We start from the raw sequence: 25378 nt of genomic DNA on the forward strand, positions 1-25378 counted from the left end.
CGATCTACAAGCTCACAGCTAGGTGTTGTGAGCTTGTAGATCTGCTATTTCTTGGTAAAGTTCTCCTTAGAAAAGGGATGCTAGGGTTCAAGTGGTTAAGGTAAAACAAAAAACATATCACACAAAGATTTGGCGGACCCCCAGTAGTAACTCTGAGGACCCCCTGTTGAAGACCCCTGGGTTAATGTTTAATATTTTACATCTTATATTTGGGCTATTCTGAAAATTAAAACATCTTGAAAGAGCCATTTAGAAACATTTTGATCCACATCTTAATTCCCTTATGTGGATGTGGATCCCAGGCACAAAATCCTTTCAAATGGGGCTCGGTGGCCAAATACACAGCAATGTGGGGGTCCGTGACATGAAAATGCTGTTTAAGACCCACTGACTGGGCTTACTATAGAGTAGCCTACGGGGGAGTGACACACGCATGCGTTCTGCGCGCACTAAACTGTCTGTCTGCTGTGAGCAAACAGAGACAGCAGGGCTGTGGATGGAAGCCGTCAATGTTGCTCATGCTTATCTGATGCTTTTTTCCTCTGGAACACATCAATAACGACATGCTTTGACAAGTCAAACTTTCACCGCGGTCACTGTGTGTGTCGTTTCTCCTGTGAAGCAGCGCGACTCCAAACCAAGCAACAACAAGAAGAAAAGCATCATGGAGATCCACAGGTTTCTGTGATTTATTTATTTTATTTTAAATTGAATCGATCTCGGGTGGATCTGGGTTATATGCGAATGGTTGCGGCAGCTTCTTATAAGCCTTCCCCTTGACAGCTGTTTGTTTTATTACCCTTCGATTGGAATCATGTCGGAATAATGTATAGGCCCAGTTCGTTTTATGAAGAAGTTTTGACGTAGTAGGCTAAAAGCGATCATTGATGTTGGATGAATGCTGTCCGATTCCAAACCGTGTTGATTGATTTGGTACCGAAGATGGACAGCTTGAACATTGTCCTATTGACTTATTGACGGTATTAGAGACTATTTTGATTATTATGTATTATATTATAAATTATATAATAATAATACATATACTATTATTAAATAAATAAAATGGTTAATTTATATAGTGCTATTTATCCAAAGCGCTTTACATAGATTGTGCATCACATTCACCCATTCACACACCGAGGGCAGAGGAAACCATGCAAGGCACCAAACCTGCTCATCAGGAGCAATTAGGGTTCAGTGTCTTGCTCAAGGACACTTCGACACTAACTCAAGGGGAGCCCGGGATCGAACTGGGAACCTCACTGTTTCCATCCGGCCACTCTACCCCTGAGCCACTGCCGCCCCTTTATTATTATCATTATTATTATTATAAATACTATTATATAATGATATTATGATATAATAATATATTATAAAGGTATTTGACTATTGACGGTGCTATATTAGAGACCTGACTTATGGATTTGGGGATTTGTGTTGAATCTATAACTACTGTGGGCACATGATGATCGGTGTCCTGATCCCATGAGTGAGGAGGTTTTGTTCCAGGGACCCCCAGAAGCAAAGACTTTTCTAAAATAGCAGATCTACAAGCTCATTGCGTGGCACAAAGTGATACATTATGAGCTTGCAGATCTGATATTTTTGAATAGCCAAAGTAAAAAATATTGAAGTAAAAACATGCTTGGGTTGAACATTGTCCTATTGACTTACTGATGGTACTGTATTAGAGACCTGACTTGAGGATTTGTGTTGAATCTATAGCTACTGTGGACAGATGATCCTGATCCCATGAGGAGGGGTGCTGTCCTTGGTGCTGAAGAAGGAAAATCGCCTTTCGACAGTGGTGGAAAGTAACTAAGTACATGTACTCAAGTACTGTACTTAAGTACAATTTTGAGGTATTTTTTACTTTACTAGAGTATTTCCCATTTTCAATACTTTTACTTCTACTCCATTACATCTCAGAGGCGAACATTGTACTTTTTACTCGACTACAATTATTGGACAACTTTAGTTTCTATAGTTACTTTGTAGATTTTGATTATTATTATAAAACATACATTAACCACTTCAGCCCTATACAGTATACATTTCGGCCATTTGCCACAATGCGTCAAATCACGACTCATTGTGAGCTTGTAGATCTGCTATTTTCAAAAGATTTTTATCCATTTGAAAAGTTGTGAAATGGAGCATTCTGCATCATGAGTACTTTCTACTTTTGATACTTTAAGTACATTTTGATACCAATAGTTTTGTACTTTTACTCAAGTACATTTTGAATTTCGGACTTTTACTTGTAACAGAGTACTTCTACATTGCAGTATTGATACTTTTACTGAAGTAAAACAATGTAATACTTTTTCCACCACTGCTTTTCAATAACCGGGACAATCCTCCTTCAGGGCCTCGACAGTCAGAGAAGGACATCTTCTTCAAGACAAGAATTTGAGGGACCAGCTGTTTATAAGATGATAACTCCATTCACGCTGCACACACTGTTTGTTTTGCTTTGTGTTGGTAAGTAGCCTATAACATGCGAGACATTGTTCCAACTTTAATTGAAACCCACATTGATTGTAGCTAATGAGTTTCTTTTTTGCAAGACTTTTACTTGGGGTCAAAAGCAAAACAACGACAACAACAACAACTGTTGATTGGATTGGGTTGACTTTAATTCTTTCTCAATGACAAAACATGGTCATTAAAAAGTTTAAGTATTCTACTTAATATGAACCCAAAAAATCCCATTTGCGTGTGATGCATGACTGAAATTAATCACTTCATAGCACTCACACTAACTGGAATAATAGGACTGTCTCTCTAGCCTAACAACAACCACCCCCTCTCTCTGTCTCTCTGTCTCTTTCCATCTGGCTGTTCACTCACTGAAAGAGATGAGATGTAATTGATGCTGGCAGTATCTGCCCATAAGGCTATATGAGTTATATAAGTAGGACACAGGACTCTGCAACTGCAACAGACGAGACAGGGTCTGTTTGTGGATTTTTAGATCTGTTTCAAACTGCTGCTGTGGGGCCTACCATCACCCACACTCCACAGATTGTTATTATTTTGTGCATGCATTTCCCATGTGAGCTTGTGCTCTGTGTACTTAGGCTGTGCGTCCTCCTGTCTGAGTTTAGGCCTATGTACAACAATGATGCTGTTATGTTCTGATATGACTCTGTGGGATGACTGCGTGACTTGTCGTAAACAACTGATCTACACGTTAACAATAATGTGTCAGCAGGTGGCTAGCCGTCTATAAGCTGGTCGGCCTGTGTGTGTGTGTGTGTGTGTGTGTGTGTGTGTGTGTGTGTGTGTGTGTGTGTGTGTGTGTGTGTCTGTGTGTGTGTTTGTATAGAGATAATCTCGCAAGCCCTCCAAAGCCAAAGTGCTGTAATTGTCAGTTTGATTCTTTGCGAAGTATTTACTGCACTTTGGCTTTGTAGTGCAGAGTAAGATCAATGCCACATTTCTTGTGCTCGTTGCCAGTAGGAAATATTATTTTTGGGAAATATTTAACTTTGATTTCATAGTAAATTGGGCTAAGATCGGGTTCTCAAAGTGGGGTCGGGGGACCCCCCCCAGGGGTCCTTGAGGGGGTTCCAGGTGGTCCCCAGCAAAATGATTGATGGTTAGGAATCAAATGGACCTTTACAGGTTTGTAACTCTGGGGGTGTACAAATATAACCAAATGGACCCTTACAGGTCCATTTGGTTCCATTTGTACACACCCAGAGTTATGGGGGTCCGTGGATTAATGCATACCAAAATGGGGGTTATTGAAGTTAAAAAGTTTGATCACCACTGATGTAGATGACTGATTCATTTAATTTCCAAGGTGCAATTGTGTATGTCTGTATTGTGCGTATTCTTATGAGCATGTTAATGCATGTTACTGCATGTGGATGTATGTAACTATCTGTAGTGTTTGTACATTTAGCTTTACATGGCTATGTTAATGCTAGGCTGTCATGTTGTGGGTGATCAGGTGGGGGTGGATCGGACAGTTACAGGAGAGCCTTTGTTCTTGTTATGTTGTCTTTGTTTATGTATGCATGGATGCATTTGTTGTATTATATATATATATATGTATATGTATCTATAGTGCTCTTTACTATACATCACAGACTGGCCACATGACCAGTGGGATCATGTGGATAAACAAGTGGGATCATGTGGGATCATGTGGATGTTGAGATCCACATGGATCTCCATATCCTTGTGATCCCACTTCTTGTTTATCAATCCTTTCAAATCCTCCACCCTGCTGAGCAAGCTCCCACACCACTTTCCTGGTCTTTCCACTGTTTCCACGATGCTATCATCCATCTGTCCCTTATTGTTTTTTTCCTTTGCTGGCTAATGCTTCTAGACAGAGGCCATCCTCTGCTCAGTAGATGATGGCCTCTCTGTCTAGAAGCATTAGCCAGCGGTAGATTATGTATGCCCACTGGTTGTTTGTGTTCTCCGATTGGAGTCATCTGACTCGGCGGAGGAAAACGCACTCAACTGCAAAACCGCACTTCTAGTAATGCAAGTTGAAAGTCTGATTGGTCTGTTTGCAGGCAAAATGGTTTTGAAGTTGTGTGAATGGATGACCTCAACAAGGAAAACTGACTGCATGGGTCCATTACTGGAGAAAACAATATTAGCTCTTACATTTGTAGTCACCCAACCATTGAGTCAACACAGGCTATTGGCTGCAAGAAACAAAGGGTCTAATGAGAGCAGGTGCAATCTGTAGCTACAGTATGGATAACAAGTTAAGCTACTATGTGCAGTTTGTAAATGAAGGAGCAATGAGTGCTAACGTGTGACTGTGCAATATATGGTGTAGTTTTTCATAGTTTGTAATCTTGTATATTTTAACCTGTTTTTATATGGAGCTTCACACTTTTTTTTCATGCCGTCTTACCTTTTTGAACACACTTAGTCTGAGAGTTGTTGTGCAATGACAATAAAGAGCTTTTCTTAGTGCTAACGTGAGCTTAGCAGCAGCATGAAGTGAGCTGTGACTGTTGGTGTTGCAGCAGCAGATGTGTAGTGATATACACAAGTGACTGGTTCCAACTTGAAAATAATCTGGGCCTTGCAGGGTTAATCCATGAAGACTGGGAACGCATCTGTGTCATTTTAGATTTCTTTGGCTATTCAAAAATATCAGGTAAACAAGCTTACAGCGTGGCACCGAGTGCCACCGAGAGCTTGTAGATCTGCTATTTTTGAAAAATCTTGACAATTTGTGAAAATCTTATAGCCTTTTTTCCTTTTTTCTTTGCCAAATACATATACTTGTGGGGGTATGTATTTGGCCAAAGACCCCCATCTCAAAAGATTTTGTTCCAGGGATCTACAGTATATAATATATTTGAAATATATTCAAAGATTTTCACGATTTCTCAAAAAATAGCAGATCTACAAGCTCATAGCACGGCACTCAGTGCCGCGCTATGAGCTTGTATATCTGCTATTTTTTGAATAGTCAAACGTATTTAAAATGACACAGATGCGTTCCCGGTCTTAAAGGGTTAAAAAAGAAACCCTGCTAGGGGACACGAGTTCAGATAATGTTCTGACCAAATGATGAGTTGTTGAGGGCCCTCGCTGCCTCGGGCGTGTGCTGTTTCAGAAACCAGGACTTCTTAATACTTTGTAACCTTTTTCTTGAAGGAAGTGGGACAAAAAGCGCATTGGCTAGGTGAGAGGGGTCCCTGAGTATGAATGCGGCTGTTATAAATATCACAGCTGCTTGGCAGATCCTGACCTGTTGATGCTGCTTTTACTACCCTATTTAGCTCCTTCCTGTCATCAGCTGAGCAGCTTCCATACCACACTGTGATTAGAGCAGTGATTCACAACCTGTGGGCCGTGATGGTACTGCAAGTGGGCCCCCTAAATGACTAGCAAAACACTAGATTTTAATTATAATATAAGATTAATGTTTTCAACGTATATGTTGTATGACATAGTATTTTTCTTTCTTTAAAGCCTTGAAAATGTGTTTTCATGGTGTACCAATAAGAAAGTGTGCTTCCATTCGGTTGTTAAGCTGTGACGTATGTGCCCCCAGTCGAATGATTGTGGCTGTCCAGTAGGAGACTATTTACTGGAGACTCCACCGGCTTAATAGAGCACCGAATTCTGACGTAATTTACTCATCCTACCTGGGTTGCGGTTTATTTCCCCCATTCAGAATCCCCATAGTTACATTTTCGCCAGAAATAGACTTTATCAAATATGAGTGACTGACTATCATAAACGATACAGAGACACCTCCCTGACAATATCGCCGGGACAGTTTTTTTATTTTTGGACCACAATTCTTATATGAGACGATTCTAAGATGACCCGATGTTATTCTCCATAGAGAAATTACTTCCGCAACCCAGGGGATGAACGAGTGACGCCAGGACTTCAGTACTCTATGGGGTGTGTAATTGATAGAAAATAATCATTGTTGGGTGAACTAATCCTTTAAGTCGTCCGATGGTTGGGTTGCGAACGCTTTCACGATTTTTAAGTGGGCCCTGATCCAGAAAATGTTTTGAGAACCACTGTGAAAGAGAATGTGAGAACACTCTCTTAGCTCTGTAAAAGTCACACATCCTTGCCTTTGACACCTTAAACCTTTTAAGTTGTCACAGAAAGAGCAATCGGTGACGGGCTTTCTGCAAGATACGGCTTACATTGACTCCACATTTAACCCATTCAATCCGGGAACGTATCTATGTCACTTTAGCAGGTATACAAGCTCATAGCACGCTATGAGCTTGTAGATCTGCTATTTTTGAAAAAAGCAATCGTGAAATGTGTGCACATTTTTGAATAAAGTGTTTTTAACTCAAATCTTTGCTTCTGGGGGGGTCTCTGGAACTAAATATTTAGCCAAGTACATATCATTTTGGGGGCCCTTGACATGAAAAAGGTTTGAGAACCGCTGATATTATAGCAATATACGTTTTTCAGAAAACAAACAAAATTTGGATAATCCCCAGAAGCAAAGATTTGGGTTACAAATGTTCGCTTAAAAAAAGAAGAAGTATATATTCAAAGATTTGCACACATTTCATGATTTTTCTAAAAACTGTAGATCTACAAGCTCATAGCATGGCAGCTCATAGCATGGCACGCGCTATGAGCTTGTATATCTGCTATTTTTTTGAATAGCCAAAGAAATCTAAAAATGACACAGATGCGATCCCGGTCTTAACTCATTCAGTGGCATAAAAAAACATTGTCTATTGCCACCACTGCCAGCGATCTTTTTGTTTTTGTGTTTTCACATTTGAAAAATCATAGAATATTATTCTTCACAGCGATCGACCCGCCGATCGCTTTACAGGACGTAGGGGGGTCTCGTACACTCGGGGAAAAGCAGCACCAATGCTAATGGGCATCGACGTATCCATTTTGTTGTTTGTCTTCTATTCATTGTGTTGTTGTGTGTCAACTAACCTTTGTGTTTGTTTCAGCAGTTGATCTGAGCCGGCCTGTGTGTGTGGACGTGCTCTCGATGACAGAGGCGGTCCTGGGGAGGCGCATGAAGCTGACATGCATCTTCTGTATGAAGAGAGAAGAGGTGCCTTCAAAGACACGTGTGGACTGGTTCTTTCTGCCCAGAGACCATGACAACACGACCACCAGAGCACCTGTGGGTAACTGTTACTTTTGATTGATCGTATACTTTATTGGACAGAAACGTAAACAGCACATGGTACAGTAAGACATTGAAGCTAAAAGGATCACACGTCTAGAAAAAGTGCTCCTTGGACAAACATCAGGCAAATCGGTATAGTAGTAGTTATTAAACGAAACGGGTCTTTCAGATTTTTCATATTCCATCCTGATTGGCTGAGAATGGCTTCCAAAGTTTGCAGGAGTGCTCCGTTTTGAACAAAATGCCTGAAATCATGAACACAGTGTGCGATGTCCGTGAAGTTTTGCATGCACATTCCTACTAGGCCGAGGAAGAAATGCCACTTGATTTAAAAAAAAAATCAGCCTCATGGTGGCGCTATAACAGGCCGATTCGTGTTTTTACCTATAACTGCACCGATCTGTGTAAAACTCTGTATGCGCACTCCCTAGAGGCCAAGGAAAAACCTTTGCCCTGCATATCTCACATCTGCCTTTTATAGCGCCACCAGGAGGCCGACTTATCTAAAACGTTTTTTTTTTATTTATATTACCCCTTCAGATTGTATCGAAATTCCATGCAAATCTGTACACATTATCTCTATAGTCATGTGATCAAGACGGATTCATCCAATTTTTCATATTCGATCCTGATTGGCGAATTCCGATCATCGCTGGCCCACAATAACCTACCTGACCTGGCGGAGACCTGTGCTCCGAGGAGCACATTTTCTAGTTTTACCTTTTTTTTGTACGTACTGTATAATCGCATTGAGAGCATACAGTCAGTGGATGAAAGCAAGTTAGAGTTTTGTGAAACATGTTTAACATTTTGGACTACCGCCTAACCAACAAGGTCTCATGCCTCCCTTGTGATCTGTGGCAGGAACATGTATCTGTTCCTTTCTGTAATATCCTCTTTTATTGTTATATAAACTATACGGATGAAAATGAGCATTCTTGCTATTTACACGTACAGTGACGTATTTACACTGCTTTCTAATCTCTACTGCAGTTCATGAATATGGCCTGTCATTTCAACGTTTATTTAATTCTCGGAAAACACACAGAGGGCTGAGACCCTCTTTTCCAATGGTGCCAAATTATAAGTCTGAGAAAAGCACAAACAATATAAAGACATTTAAAATAGATAAGATAACATAATTTTAAAAAATTGGCACCATTTATCAACATCAATTAAAACAGGTGCAAGGTGCTATGGGAACTAGAGAGTTGTCCTTAACCGATCTACAAGCTCATAGCACCGAGTGCCGCACTATGAGCTTGTAGATCTGCTATTTTTGAAAAATCGTGAAAATGTGTGCAAATCTTTGAATATATATATTATTTTAAAGCGAAATTTTTTTACTCAAATCTTTGCTTCTGGGGGTCCCTGGAACAAAATATTTTGAGATGGGGGTCCACGGCCAAATACATATACTTATTCATGTCCTTGACATGAAAAAGTTTGAGCACAACTGATATAGAAACATACGTTTTTCAGAAAACTGTTGGGATTTAGAAGGCATTTGTAGAATCGGCTTCAGGTCTTATTGGGTTAAGCAAACCCTGTAAGGTGTTCCAGGTGTGCGGGGCACAAAACATGAACGCAGACTTTCCAAACTCAAGTTAAGTTAATCCTCTTGTCCCACAGATCCTTCAGTATGTGAATGGAATACCCAGGGAGGTGAAGGGACCGTGGGAGGGCCGTCTGATGTGGGCCGGGAGCACGGACCTGCAGGATCTCTCCATCCACATCCTAAACGTCACCTGGGATGACAGTGGCATTTATCAGTGCCAGGTGTTTCGGCAGTTTGAGTTCGACTTCTTCTCCCCGTCCGTCAACAAGACCAGGACGATCGATCTGAGGGTGAAGGAGATAGGTAAGGGCAATACCCTGTCACTTCATGTCACCATCATTACCCCTGCACCCTCCCGGCCGTCTCCCCGCCTGCTTATAGCACTTATCACTGTCTCCTTCATCCTTCACTACACAGTGGCTGTGATGCTCACATACTGTACTGCCATCATGCAGCTGGGATTTAGTCGCTATCAGGTCTTAGTAAAAGTACAAAAGTATTAGGACCAAAATTAATGAATGAATTCGCGGCAGAGAAACAATAACGCCATGAGCCAGGGGTAGTGGGAGTGACGTCATGACTTTGTTACTCTATATCAGTGTTGTAAAGCAACTAAGTACATTTACTCAAGTACTGTACTTAAGTAATTTTTTTAGGCACTTTTACTTTACGGGAGTGCTTCCAATTTTCAATACTATTACTTCTACTCCATTACATCTCAGAGGTAAATATTGTACTTTTACTCCACTACAATTATTTGAAAACTTTAGTTACTAGTTACTTTGTAGATTTTGATTATCATTACAAAACATACATTAACCACTTCAGCCCTATGCATACTTAGGCTATTTGAAAATAGCCGATCTACAAGCTCACAACGCTATTGTGAGTGTTGTGAGCTTGTAGATCTACTATTTTCAAAGCATTTTCATACATTTAGAAACTTGTGAAATGGGACATTCTGCAAAATGAGTGCTTTTACATTCAGTACTTAAGTATATTTTAATGCGAATACTTTTGTACTTTTACTCAAGTACATTTTGAATACCGGACTTTTCCTTGTAACAGGGTATTTCTACATTGCAGTATTGATACTTTTACTTAAGTAAAACATTTGAGTACTTTTTCCACCACTGTCTACATGCACATCGACAGTGGGTGCTGGGCTATAGAAGGACAGAACCCGCACACCAGGCTTATAATTCATTTCAAATCAAAATTCTCAAAAATATAGTATCAAATAAGGTTTAAGTGGTTAAACTAACGTTTGGAAGCATGGTGGATCTTCGTCATGTCATTTGACCTAATGATGATCCAGGTCAACTGAGCTGGATCTCCACCATGGATCAAAGCATTGTCTGATGTGTTTAAATAAAGAAGTCTAAACCATAGCTCGGTGGGTGAGTTCTCTCATTATACATCATTATTCAAATGAATCTTTACACTAGCTGGTTTTACTAAAATATATACTTGTTATTAGTCCCTCTCTCCCCAAGTGTCCCCTTTGTTACGAGTGTGTTGAATAAATAATCGTGTGTTTTGTTTTGTCTGTCTTTGTTTATCAAGAGCTTTCCTCTATTGTCAGTGAAGTGGTCAATTCAAACCAGCTGCTTTGCTATCTTTTATAAGGGGTAATGTATACTGCTTTCTGAATGCTTGGCTTGCTGAATGGCTTCTTTTCTTTGATCGAATATACAGTCAGTATATTTGGAACTAGTATTTCCCGCCACCATGTCTTATAACTTTGCAGTGTCTCTATCTGCTTGTATACAGTATGTTCACTGTCAAAGGCAGATAGAGATAGGCTTTGTTGTGATCTAAATTGTTAGGTTGTACCTGGAAAAGGGTTAACGTAAAATGGGTGTCATTGCCTTTCAAAAATATGCAGCAGTTTATTTTTTACCATAAGTTGTTCTTTGCATCTCATGCCATTATTCATGTCAAATTTCAAAGCATTTGGCCAGCGTAATGATGTCCTTGTCTGTTGTGGTGGAATGGTTTCTTTGAAGGGGGTGTATAAAAACGATGTAAAAAAAAAGAAGAAGTGTATCCAACCAGGAGACAGTACTTCTACAGGATACGGGATAAACAAGTGAAATTGGAAGTGATGAAACAAAACAATGAGCCGTCAAATTTGGAACCAAAACACATTTTTGATCTTTGTGGGGTTCTTGCTTTTGATTGGAGAAAACTGGCATCCGGACCTGAAAAAGTAATTTATGTTTACCAAAGAGCTGGAGAGACAGAGAGGCCCCTGTTGCTGAGCAAACACTCTGTAGCAATTCACAATTTGGAGACATTCTAAAATGAAATCAATGAAAGCTGACATCTCTCTGGCCAATATGCTACTTGGACTTTGATGCCAGTTCTTGTGCACAGCGGTTCTTATTGGAAAAGCAAGACATACAGTACGGGCATGGTGTGTACTAATTTAGAAAATTAAATAATGCGAAAGCAATCATGTCTTATATTTGGCTGCTATAGTTATGGTTATCACAAGGTTATGGTATAAACATACAGTTATTTACAATATACCGTATGTAAATATCAATTCAACCATCAAATCATTTAAATCTCAAATGTGACTGAAGCACTGAGAACCCCTGTGACTTTGCATATTCACCTTTTATAAAAGAAAACTTTCTATTCAAAATCTCTCATTTAGAGCAATAGCACCACAAATATTATATTGCCCGACCGAATTTGATGTCTAACGATACATCTACCGATATTCCCTTTTTAAAAAAATATGAAAAGCCTAGCCTGGTTGCTTGAGAAAACATCGGCACTGTATGTTTCTACAAATCACAAGATACTGTTCATAGGAGATGGATGTTTTTTTAACCCAATAAACATTGCATATCAATGTCTCCAGACACTGACCATGTCGACTCAATCCTAGATTGATTAATTTCAAAGTACATTATGCTTTCACCTGACTATTCTGTGGGCTTTGGACCGTTCAATGCAGGCCCTCGCCCAACAAGCACTCCTCGCTCAGCCGCACCGCTTGCGGCTCAAGGCCACTGATGACGACACGCCTGCACTGAAACTTTGAGATGCATCACAAACATGATTTGCAAAAACTACATAACGGCAATGTTTTTTCTCTGCCAATTGGGTTGGAAAAGCACTATGCACTGGAGGCCGGATACAGTTGAACAATGTACTTAACCCATTAAGACCTGGAACTGTGTCATTTTGTAGATTTGAGCTAAAAAGCATTATTTTACACTTTGGCTATTCAAAAATAGCAGATATACAAGCTCATAGCGTGGCACCGAGTGCCGCGCTACGAGCTTGTAGATCTGCTATTTTTGAAAAATCGTGAAAATGTGTGCAAATCTTTGAATACATATATTTTTAAAGCGAACATTTTAAACTCAAATCTTTGCTTCTGGGGGTCCCTGGAACAAAATATTTTGATGGGGGTCCGCGGCCAAATACATATAATTTTGGGGATCCTTGACATGAAAAAGATTGAGCACCACTGATATAGAAACATACGTTTTTGAGAATACTGTTGAGATTTAGGAGACATGTAGAATCGGCTTCAGGTGTGTCGGCTTCACGTGTTTGTGTGTGTGAATAAAATGTTATTTTGTCCAATCTGCATGGTAGAGTATGTTAAAACAATATAACCTATAGAATTGGGGTGGTGGTATTGGTCTCCCTGTTCTTCTATACATCAGTGCGTCATAGCTGGGGGTGGAGTCAGCTTGGGGGTAAACACAGATTTCCCCCAGCTGGTATAGACAGTGGGATGTGGGGTTTTCAAACTCATATACTGTAAAAGTATACTAATTTAAAAAGCAGGCGTCATGGCTTGCCAGATCACAGGCGCAGAACCTTGTTGCCACTCGACAAGGAACGCTACATTAGCAAATTAAACAAGAGTCCGATTGGAATGTTGTCCTTTACTGGACAGAGGATCCAACGCAACACAATGGCCAGAGGTTATCTGATGTACTAGCCTGGTAAGAGACACAATTACATTTTCTATAGATATGATCAATTAAACTTATCAGAATGTCAAAAAACAAAAGCCATTCATTCATCAATGATGTTTATAGTGCGCAGTTATCAACATGCAGGGATTTACGCACAACACAAGCCAAACCCTAGCCTATACTTGTTTCAAACCTATAGAAAACGTTTAAGTTTAAAACAATGAATACGGAGCTAAAGCAGTGTGTAAATCCTGCGTGATATTAAATGGCGCACTTTGCCAAACGATAATGGCGTCTACCTGCCGGTCACAAAACTCTCTAAACTACTTAGAATTCTGGTAAGTTTGATTGATCATATCTTGTAATAGTGTCTCTACCAGGCGATTAAACACTGTGCATATGTAAACATGTTTTGTAACACGGAGGGAGACGGAGGGTAACAGGAACACTCGCCCCAAAACGCTTGCCCCCATTGTTTTCTGCCAACCAGTGGTTCTTGTATTGTTGTATTTGTTTTACTGAGGATAAGGTTGGAAATAAGTTTAGGGTTAGGCATAGTTTTACCGAGGTTCAGTTTAGGAATAAGGTTATGTTTTGGCACCATTTAACTGAGGTTACGTTTAGGAATAAGGTTAGGTTTAGGCATAGTTTACTGAGGTTACGTTTAGGAATACCAGGTGAATACCGCCGGATTTGCCCCGGGGCGACTGTGTTTTGGGCGAGCGTTTTGGTAATCAGACGGAGCAGGAGATGGAGTGAGGGAAACAGATCTCCGATCTTAATGGTGCTTGTGCTGAAACTCGACGCATGCAATAAGATATAAGGATAATCTGAGTCTGATTATAAACCACTTGAACCCCAGCTTCCATATTCTGGGGGGAACATAAACCAAAAATGTGCAATCTAGCTCACAGTCACAGCAACGCGTCGCGTTCAGACGCATTGTGAGCTCATAGATTGGCAATGTTTGGTCTTTTTAGTCTCATATATCCTAATAATAAGTCAACTTTCCGAGGGCGAGTGACTCTGTGAGGCAGCTCATTCAGCTTCCCCCCACGCTAAAACCGGATGTGACATTTGTGGGCGTTCCTGTCTATCTCCGTGTGTATGTATGGAGACATTTATATCCTGTGGTATGGTTTGACCTACTTGTTGACACGTGATAATGCCTGAAAATTAAATTAAATTAAAGTCAAAGTTAAATTTATCCCGAGCAAAAGCAGGCAGGCTCTTAAAAAAAAAAAGTCAGCCCTTACGTGGGGAATCCGGAGTAGGGACATGAAAGTTACGTAGCTTTAAGTATCAACATTATGCACATGCACATCATCTGTGTAAACCAAGGGGCAAGGCTGAGATATTTACGATGAGGCCGACAAAATGGCCAGAGCGGCGCTGTTTTACCCTGCGCCGACCTGTGAGTTCAGAAAGAATTTATTTTAGCGCAAGTGAATGGGTTTTTTGACAAACTTTAGACTAGATTTTCTTACTGTAATAAAAATTGTCATAAATTCTATATGCTTCCAGTCGCTAGTTTAAAGTCTCCTTTCAATCATCAGGATATGCGTTTTGCTAAATTATGGTTCTATTTATTATAAAATTGACGATAAAGTAGGCTATTCTCTAGGAGGGGCGGGATGATTTGATTGACACGCTACACAACCAATAGCATTCATTCCCCGCCCCCCGCTCTTGATTGACAAGTTACCCAACCAATAATGGTCTGAACTCATTCTGACGCGTATTGAAAGATGGCGGACCTACAGTCTTGCAGCAAAAGGCTTCATTTTCGGTCTGTAGAAAGCAGCGGAGGGGGTTTGTCCATCTCATTTATACAGTCTATGGTGTAAACAGCCTGTAAACATCTGAATCACATGAGACCGGACCTCAATATGACCATGGGTCTGACACGGTCAGAGGATGTGCTTGGCCGAGATTATGCTGAAATGGCTCTGACCTTGCTTATTGTCTAAAATATATGCAGATACAGATATATCGGTCAATATCGGCCTTCCGATATATCGGTCGGGCTCTAGTGCTGTGCTGTGAGCAACACGGTTCATCTGTCATTTGTTTCTCAACTTTAAAGGGGATATGCCAAAAGCATGCTTCATCATCATTGGTATTGAATGACTGCCTGGCTTGCAGTTCCACGGTCTAAATGCATATTTTAGAAACATTACTTCCTCGATTATGGTTGACATTATATTTCTGGCCAGCAGAAGCAATCTTACATCGACAGGCTTTCTGTCCAAATGCTTGCGACAGTTAGCCCACCACACGCACGTTCACGTTCTGCATGCACTCTCCTGCTCTATTAAACCTGAATTGTGTGTGTGTGTGTGTGTGTGTGTGTGTGTGTGTGTGTGTGTGTGTGTGTGTGTGTGTGTGTGTGTGTGTGTGTGTGTGTGTGTGTGTGTGTGTGTGTGTGTGTGTGTGTGTGTGTGTGTCTTTTCTGTGTGTGTGTGTGTCTTTTCCACAGCCAGTGATGACACTACGGCGGTTTACTCAGAGATTATGATGTACGTTTTGCTGGTTTTCCTGACTTGCTGGCTGCTGCTGGAGATGGTCTACTGCTATCGTAAGATCTCCAAGTCGGATGAGCAGACACAGGAGACAGCGTGAGTTACACACACCTGCACACGCATACACACACACATACACACGCACGCACACATGCTCGCGCACGCACACACACACACACACACACACACACACACACACACACACACACACACACACACACACACACACACACACACACACACACACACACACACACACACACACACACACACACTGATAGGCAAACATGCGTAGAGGTGAGCTGAGTTACGGCTGGGAATAAGAATGCACCACCTGATGGGAGAGAGTGATATTATTGAGTCTGAGCTGCCTCACTTGGCAGTACTTCAGCTGTAATCTGCTTCTTCACGGAAGCCCGGGTTTGAATAATTCTGAGCACTTGCTGACTCCTTCTTTCCAAAACAGCTTTTTCACAGCCCAGCAGGATTTGCGGCTCTGCCAGAAGCTGACTTTTAGCATTACCATCTCCCTCCCTGGGCTGACAAAGATTCAATTGCACCGGTATTGTCAACTCCCGGCGGCTGGCAGTGCTGCTGACTGGGCCACTCAGTACAAGATGCCTCGTTCTAGACAGGCAATTTATGGCCAAACCATACAATCCTGGTTGACACACAATGCCCAATTTATGCTCCATCGCACCACCGTGTCGCGTGCCGAAAGTAGCCGACCTACAAGCTCACAACGTGTCGCGGACGGGACACGTTGTGATCTTGTAGATCGGCTAGTTTCGCCGCATGACACCGTCGTATGATGAGGTATAGCTCAGGCTCAACGTGCTGATCCAATTATAGGTTTCCCCAGACGTAGGTGGTGGAGGTGTGATTACATGCCTTACTGGGAGTGCAGTGATGATTAACCCATTAAGATCTTAGGCCGATTCTACATGTCTCCTAAATCCCAACAGTATTCTGAAAAACGTATGTTTCTATATCAGTGGTGCTCAATCTTTTTCATGTCAAGGACCCCAAATATTATATGTATTTGGCCGCGGACCCCCATCTCAAAATATTTAGTTCCAGGGACCCACCAGAAGCAAAGATTTTAGTTGTAGTAGCTTGTAGATATATTTAGAAATCCTATATAATTTTTTTTAGCTCAAATCAAAAAGTGACACAGATGCGTTCCAGGTCTTAATGGGTTAATGAGCAACATACTGTACTACGTACGGTATAGCAATGTGGATCGTATCTAATGTGCTCCAGGATGTAATATGTACAGCTCAGCGCCTGCAGCAGACTAATTATAGATAATTATGTTTTGCCTGTTTAACATGAACACTGACCGGGTATTATCGTACCAAAATCCATGACAGGAAAAGGCAGCATTTATAGTTCTCACACTGCCACCCTGCCACTCAGGGTTTGAGGTTTTGGTTTAGGTTTTAATCTTTGGGTTTTTTCAGAGAGAGAGAGAGAGAGATAGAGAGAGAGAGAGAGAGAGAGAGAGAGAGAGAGAGAGAGAGAGAGAGAGAGAGAGAGAGAGAGAGAAATATTGCTCATAAAGTGGTCCATTGTATCAATTATAGAATCCAAAACTGCCTGCCATATTGCAACAACAATCCCCCAAAACACTTCAATAGACTGAAACAATTAATTATGGATTGGCATAATTATGCCAACCCAGGCGCAGAGCCTGGACTGAGTTTGACTACACAACAAACAGCACTATGGTGCATTTGGGTATTTTAGAGCAATGCTTCTCAAACTTTTTCATGTCAAGGACCCCCAAATGTATTTGGCCACGGACCCCCATTTGAAAATATCTAGTGCCAGCGACCCCAAGATGAGAAGATTTGTGTTAAACAAAATGAAAAATGTGTCAAAAACATTTTCAAGACTTTCAAAAATAGATGTGCATAAGCTCACAGCGCGGTACGAATGTGTTGTTTTTTAAATTCAAATAATGGTTGTTAGTAATGTACTAGCGACCCCCACCTATGTCATGGGAGCTCAGGCCCCTTTTCAATCCATTAAGACCGGGAACGCATCTGTGTCATTTTAGATTTCTTTGGTTATTCAAAAATAGCAGATCTACAAGCTCATAGCGTTGCACCGAGTGCTGCGCTATGAGCTTGTAGATCTGCTTTTTTTTAAATGAAAATCATGAAAGTGTGTGCAAATCTTTGAATATATACATTTTTAACTCAAATCTTTGCTTCTGGGGGTCCCTGGAACAAAAATATTTTGAGAAGGGGGTCCGCGGACAAATACATATCATTTTGGGTGGTCCTTGACATGAAAAAGTTTGAGAACCACTGATATTAAAGGGTTAGTTCCGAATTTTTGAGTATTTTCTGTAGGAAATACTTACCATTAATGTAGTGGTTGCAAAGGTATTAATTGATTGCCCGAGTCCCGTGGTCAGAGTTATGGTCCGTTTCTGATAAATATGAAGTAGTTCCGGTAGATTAGTAGATTTGGTGGGGGCCGCTCATTAAAAATAAAAAACAAAAAAAAACTAACGTCATTTGTATTGTTGACCTATTTCTACCGTATAGAGCAGGTTTTGTTCAATTTCGACCCCTCTGTCACATGGTACTAATGTTTGTGTCCAGAATCACTGCACCGCGGCAGCCTACTCACGCTCAAAATATATGACACAAAAAATATGACACAAAAAATAGTACCATGTGACAGAGGGGTCGAAATTGAACGAAACCTGTTCTATATGGTAGAAATAGGTCAACAATACAAATGACGCTAGTTTTTTAAATGTATTTATTTTTAATGAGCGGCCCCCACCAAATCTACCATAACTCTGACCACGGGACTCGGGCAATCAATTAATACATTTGCAACCACTACATTAATGGTAAGTATTTCCTACAGAAAATACTCAAAAAATCTGAACTAACCCTTTAAAGCAGCAGACGTTTTAACAAAATCTGTTAGGATTTAGAAGACATTTGTAGCATCCCCAGAACCAAAGATTTGAGTTAAAAATGTTCGCTTTACATATATATATATATATATATATATATATTCAAAGATTTGAAAAAGAAATTGCATATCTAAAATGACACAGTATGGTTCCTGGATTGAATGGGTTAAAGGTAGTAGTTCACCCAAAAAATGACTTATTATGATACTACTCCTTAAGGGAGCTCAGCTTTCACAGCACGTACAGGAACCCCTAGCTCCATGTAGCAGAACAAAATCATTTCACTCTTACAGTATGTACCTTGTGGTACAATACATAACAATGAAGAACACCTTTCACCTTTCACCTTGACCCTCTCTCACTTGGAAAAACCAGCTGAGCTTCTTGAATAAATATAAGTATAAACAGGATCGTTGCTGTCGGGGAAGAAACCTCGTATCTCCATATTCCAACTGAATGTGTTTTTTTTTCGTAAATTAACTTCTTATTTGATCATACTACAGCGTCACACAAAAGCATCAAAAGTAGCAGATCTACAAGCTTCGAAACGCGGCACAAAGCGACGCGTTTTGAGCTTGTAGATCTGCTACTTTTGCTTTTTTTTCTCAAATTTGAATCCTGAAAAGTAACGGTTTTGGACATTATTGAGGTTTCCACCCGACAGAGATGAGTTAGTGTTGTGAAGTCAGGCGGTGTCTCTCACTCACTGCACAGCCAATAAGTAGCTGTTACATTGCATGTTGTATCAATGTAAAGTGAAATGATCCAAAGACACATGTTGACAGGACAGATTAAGTGTGGTAGTGTTTATCTGCCAGCAGAGCCCATCAGTGCCAGAGTTAATGGGCTGTCGCCATCTGACTGATGGTATTGACCTGTGTAACAGCCCCCGCCTCCCTCCCACCATACACATTACAGCTAACGTGGGCTGATGGAAAACACTTTATGGATGAATGCTGGAAGGAAATCCCAGCTGCCTTGGCTCAACCACTGATAGTCATTCTTTATACTCAAAATGAATGCATGAATGGTTGAATGGTTGAAAGAAAGAAAGAAAGGAAGAAAGGAAGGAAGGAAGAAAGAAATAAAGAAAGAAAGAAAGAAAGGAAGAAAGAAAATGTCTGTGAATGTAAAAAGAAAAAAAGAAAAATCAGAAATTAGAGATCTATAAGCTCACAATCAAATCGCGACACACTGTGAATGGCTGTTTTCACTATTTGTCATACAGCAAAGTATACTGTAGGGGAGTATACTTCTTTGCAGGGTGTAAGAGGTTAATCCTATCTACATTAGATGCTATGTTCTGTGTATTCTCTGTATTATCTATTATAAGGTCTATATTGTAAGGTCGGATTATCGTTCTTTGTAAATGCAATGCATTGGGGAAGTATTTCAGGTGCACTTACTGAAAGTGTTGTGGTTTAAGAGATATAAATGTTGCCCATTAAATGGGAATCCAATCCAATTAAGAGGTCGGATCGGATGTGCTATTTCCATGGCCTTGGACAGCTGAATTAGATTAATTAGAGTACGCAAATAATTCTCCATCATTCTGCAGAAATCGCTACTGAGACCCTGGTCAATGAAGTCATAATGATGCATAGCATTATCCAGTAGCAGTAGTAGGATGATGAATTGAATTGAATTAATTAATTCAGAGTTTAAGATTCTGCGTGGCAGGCATAGAACAGTGGTTCTCAAAGTGGGGTCCGGGGACCCCCAGGGGTCCTTGAAGGTTCCAGTGGGTCCCTAGCGAAATGAGTTTATATAGTATAACCACTTTAACCCTATTTTATACTTGGAAGCTCCTGTTGAGCGTCCAGATCGGCTATTTAATTATTATTTTTAAATGAACATTTTTGAAAGCAATGTTTTTTACACAAATCTTTTCAGGTGGGGGTCCGCGGCCAAATACATGTGGGTCCTTGACATGGAAATGATTGAGAACCACTTGCAGTAGTACAGGGGTCTACTTCAGGATGTGTTTTTTCTACCAATTTGCCTGTTTGACATAATCTGTTAGTTCACAGAGAGAAGACACTTTATACACGCTTTCTATCTCCTGTTGATTAAGTGCGGAAATAATCAATAAGATGCTCGAAGGTTCTGTACAAAATCCTGGATGGTTTGGTGTCCACACAGCCTCTGTCTCCTTTTGATAAAGTACAAAGAGAATATGCTGCATGATGGCATAGAGGGCCTATAGTCCCACATGGATTTAGGATGTGTTTTTCTACCGATCTGTCTGCAGGAAAGACTACGTAGCTCTCCCTAGCTCGGAGACACTCAAAGACACCCCTCCCAGTCCGGTTCCAGTTGTTAGTGCTCCCGTTGCCGTGACAGTGACAGTAACCCCGCACGGTATTTTACATGTGACTCAGTCTCTCAATCTGATCCAGATTGAACAAATCATTTCTCTCGTCGTAAACCCATCGTTTGTGCCTCTTCTCTTAACCACTTCAAACCCCGTAAACCTATTTTGGACATGTCATTATAGGCGAAATTTTTCGAGGAATGAAATCATAATATAATGCTATTTTTCAAAATAGCAGGTCTTCAAGCTCACAAGCTTGTAGATCGGCTATTTTCGCCACTCATTGCAAGGCAAATTATATCGTCTCTGTCGGGTGGAAACCTCATATGTCCAAAACTGTTTCTTTTCAGGATTCAAATTCTAAAAGAGCAAAAGTAGCAGATCGACAAGAGCAAAACGTATCGCTTCGCGCCGTGTTTCGAGCTGGCAGACCTGCTACTTTTGATGCTTTTGTGCGACGCATGGCATGTAGTATGATCAAGTAGGGCGTTAATTTACGAAAAAACACAAAAAGTTAGAATATGGAGATAAGAGGTTTCTGAACGACAGCGCCGATGCAGGACTTAAGTGGTTAAGTGTGTGGTGCTGTAATTGAGTCTCGTTGCTTCAACACCCTCATTGTGCGAGAGTTTTTCATCCCCGCCGTCATGAGCACACTCACTGTATCAGTCACCAGTCGTCCATTTTGTGCTCGCTCGCCGTTCACTGTAGTCTTCCTCACTCGATAGAACACTTACTGTATGTGCTGCCAGACACAACATTATACTGTACCATCTATATGAATGTAAACAGTGTTGCACTACGTTTTGTTTGTAAGAAAGGCCTTATCAGAGTTTTTTGTAAATGCTGATATGATGATGAAGGCTATTAAGTGATCTGAAATGGATGTTCCACTGATATGCAGAGATTACTTGAGAGTAACAGTATAATAGGTCCTTACATACTGGGAGTGTGGCGAATAAACAATACCAAAAATGTGTCCCGACTATTGCACATTAAACTGTTCATTTGGCGATGCTTCATTCATACACATGTTGATGCTTTTATTTACGCTGAACAATCGTATGGGCGTTCTGTGTACTCATGACACAAACCAGTTTAAATATATGCAAATTAATCGCGCAAATTGAACGCTTCCGATGTGTAAGGACCTTAATTATGCAAAACATTCAACATTCATTCATATTTTCTGTTGATTCACATGCTTGGATCTTGGATCTTACTATTGCACACGCATTAATGCCAATAAGGGATTTTCATTAAATGTGTAATAGAACGGCCCGGATACAGTGCCCACCATGTCAATGCTCAGTCCTTGGCTGCAGCCGGCCCCGGGGTACGAATCCGACCCTATAGTCTGGAATCCAGACTGATTCGCTCCGTTCGACAGATTATTTTTCATCACTTTGCTTCTGACCATGGTCCTATTCAAATTTTACATTGGAAGCTACAGACCAATCAGAAGCCTGGCTCCTGGGTGCCCGCCCGCACCTTGGAAATACTGTAGGTTCAGTACCAGACTGAGAAGCGAAGAGAGAAAAAAAAACACCTGCCGAACGGAGTGAATCAGTCTGGATCCCAGGCTACTGACCCAAGGCCCTTTGCTGCAAGTCCATCTCTCTCACCATGCCATTTCCTGTCGTCCCTCCACTGTCACTATTGAATAAAGGCTCACAAATAAAATAGTATAATATGATTAAAGGTAGGGTAAGTGATATTTTTTGGTTAAAACAAAAAATATTTTGTTAAAAGGTTAAAGCACTATATTCTGATAGTAATCATTGCTATAGAGTGTTTGTTCAGGAACAGGAGTCTCCCTGTCTCTCCAGCTCTTTAATAAACAGAAAATACATTTTCTCAGCCAATCAGGAGAAAGTACCCATTTTTAAGCTTCATTTTTATAGTTTTCCAGTTCCAATTTTGCCTGCTCATTTCTTAGTGTCATCACTTCCAATTTCACTTGTTTAATCTATATCCTGATTTAGTTCTCTATCCTGATTGGATAGAATTGGAAATTAAACTGAAACTGAAACGAAAATGCATTTTCTGTTGTATAAAGAGCTGGAGAGACATGGAGACTCCTTTTACTGAACAAACACTCTATAGCAATGAGTACTATCAGAATATAGAGCAATTTAACACTTGTTTTAAGAAAATCACTTACCCTACCTTTAAATTACAAAAATAAAAAAATGTGGAATAAAGTAAAACTGTCTTGTGTTCTAGGTACTAATCTGAGAGAAACAGAGTTGCTGGTTCTGCATCCGTACTCGCACCTGGAAGAGGCCGAACTCTACACTTGAAGCCTAATACGTCATACTTTGTCATACCACAACACAAAATACGCTGTTTTTTCACTTGAAAAGAAATGGGTTATTTTGGACGACGAACGACGTAGTGGTGGCATGGCGAAGTGTGAACTGGGCCTTAGTGAAGGTGTCAGCAGCAAGCAGCAGCTTGGGGACTCGTCCCTTATGTATTTTTGGTCATGTGATGTGAGGAGCTAATAGCTAAACATGTTTCCACTACTGCTCATTGCTTTTCTCTCCTGTCCATTCATTTAAGTGCAGTGGTTGTTAGATAGATACTGTAGGATACTTTATTGGCACAACACTGTCATTCATTGAAAAAACGCAAACGTGGACTATGCACAAACAAGCTGTAGCTTGTTTCCACTGTGGTCCACCTTGAGACATATAACAACACACAAACACACTGCACAAACAACCATGAAACAAAGTTAAAAGTGTGGTGCAGGGACCCTCAAGGTTCCTTGAGGAGGGGGTTCCCAAATGGGCCCTTACAGGTCTGTGACTCTGAAGAGTGTACAAATGGAACCAAACAGGTCTGTCTGGTTCCATTTGTACACTCTTCAGGGCTATGGGAGTCCTTGAAATGTAGAAAAGAAAAAAAAAACTATTTGAGAACCAATGATTTAGTGCCCCTCTAAGAGGCAGGCAATGCCAATCAGGTGCTGTCGCTTTTGGAGACGAGGTTGAGATGAATGTCAGCGTGAAGCATTTCATGTACTGTAGATTTATCCACTGAGAACTGCTATATCCACTCTTCATTTTGATCTGTACAGTAACTGCTCACAATGCACTGAATGTTGTGTTGATAATTAATCTAATTATAGGAGCACTTCAGACATTTTCAACCTTATCTCCATATCATTGGGCCTCAATAATGCTTATTATAAGAATGAGCACAATTTCCGTCTGCTCACTCTGTCTCATTGGAGGGCTGTGGACAGTGCAGAAACCATGCCTACAAATCGGGTATTCCAAGCTAATAAAAACTACAGCCTTTTTCTCTTCATGGAAAGTTAGCAAGCTGAAATAGAAGCTATTATTCTTGCATTAACCCATTACGAAAAAGTGTTAGAACTGATGATTTAGAAGGCATTTGTAGAATCAGCCTCAGGTCTAAATGGTTTCATAATTCAAATTAAATAAAGTTTGAAATCTTGTTTGAATGACCAAACCTGGTTTCTCAACTGTCCACAGCCCTCCTCTCAGTCAGAGAGTAGACACACAACGGTACCATATTATAATGAGCTGTATTGAGGAGCAATTATATGAAGATATGTAAATAATTGGTGAAGAGCTCCTTTAATGGACTGCACAGACCTGCAGTAGTACTGTATATCAGTGTTCAGGAGAGAAACCATTGTCTTGCTGCTTTCAAGGTCGTTGAGATAATACTATATCGTGCTGTTTACTGTCGTGTCACTATCTGCTAAAAATGTGATTTTAGCTTTGTTCTTACCCTTTTTGATAGACAATTAACATATTTTGGGTTAAAAACATTCATTTGTACTTGACTGATATCTCGATGATCTGTTTTTACAGAAATTATGGATCATTTTTTATACAGTATGGATGTATTTTTCTTCTTGGTACATGTGCCCCTGCAGCCATAATATTAAATCTAAGGTAAGACATGATACTATGAGACATGTTAAATATACAGTAAAGACATCATACTATAAGACACTGTTTTTCAGTTGAACTGAAGTCATCTTGTGACCTTTGCCTTTCCTACGCTTTATTATACATTTTGACATGTACGTATCTTTGTTATGCACTGTCAGAAACGTACATTCAATAGTCTTACTGTAAAACCACTGGTTCTTGACGTCCGGTCGGGGGTCCAACAGATAAGATAAGATAAGACCTTATATTGATCCCGTCGAGGAAAAGAATTTCAAAAATATTTGAAAACCGCAAAAAAGGGTATTTATTAAATCTATTATATAATATAATTGAATATACAAATATTTTTTGACACAGAATCTGTTTTATGGTCATGATTCACCAGCATGGATGGCTTGGCTCCAGGCATAAAACAATTTATATTAATATTTTCGGAAATCCCTATGGGAAAAATGAATGGGGTGTCTATCTGTGGAACCACAAAATGGCCGCCACTGCCATGCCCTATACACCCTCAGCAGTTATTGC

General features: G+C 40.4%; 2 protein-coding genes across 4 annotated transcripts in view; one reads left to right on the forward strand and one right to left on the reverse strand.

Moving 5' to 3' along the window:
• ankk1 (ankyrin repeat and kinase domain containing 1) overlaps positions 1-25378 on the reverse strand; it is a 361956-nt gene that overhangs the window by 48656 nt on the left and 287922 nt on the right. The window lies entirely within an intron of this gene.
• Positions 511-23799, forward strand: scn3b (sodium channel, voltage-gated, type III, beta). Of its 3 annotated transcripts, none has more exons than XM_084065280.1 (7): positions 511-678; positions 1726-1882; positions 2370-2484; positions 7446-7624; positions 9263-9491; positions 15618-15756; positions 23142-23799. In XM_084065280.1, the coding sequence occupies exons 3-7, from the start codon at positions 2436-2438 to the stop codon at positions 23146-23148; spliced, it is 603 nt and encodes a 200-aa protein (XP_083921406.1). In that variant the 5' UTR covers positions 511-678; positions 1726-1882; positions 2370-2435; the 3' UTR covers positions 23149-23799. The 3 variants fall into 3 exon arrangements, with proteins under 3 accessions (XP_083921406.1, XP_083921404.1, XP_083921405.1); XM_084065278.1 differs by having other exon boundaries at positions 1726-1862; XM_084065279.1 differs by having other exon boundaries at positions 1726-1862; positions 7449-7624.

The sequence above is a fragment of the Gymnoscopelus microlampas genome (assembly GCF_963454915.1).
Source record: "Gymnoscopelus microlampas genome assembly, chromosome: 8".
In the NCBI taxonomy this organism is placed as follows: Eukaryota; Metazoa; Chordata; class Actinopteri; order Myctophiformes; family Myctophidae; genus Gymnoscopelus; species Gymnoscopelus microlampas.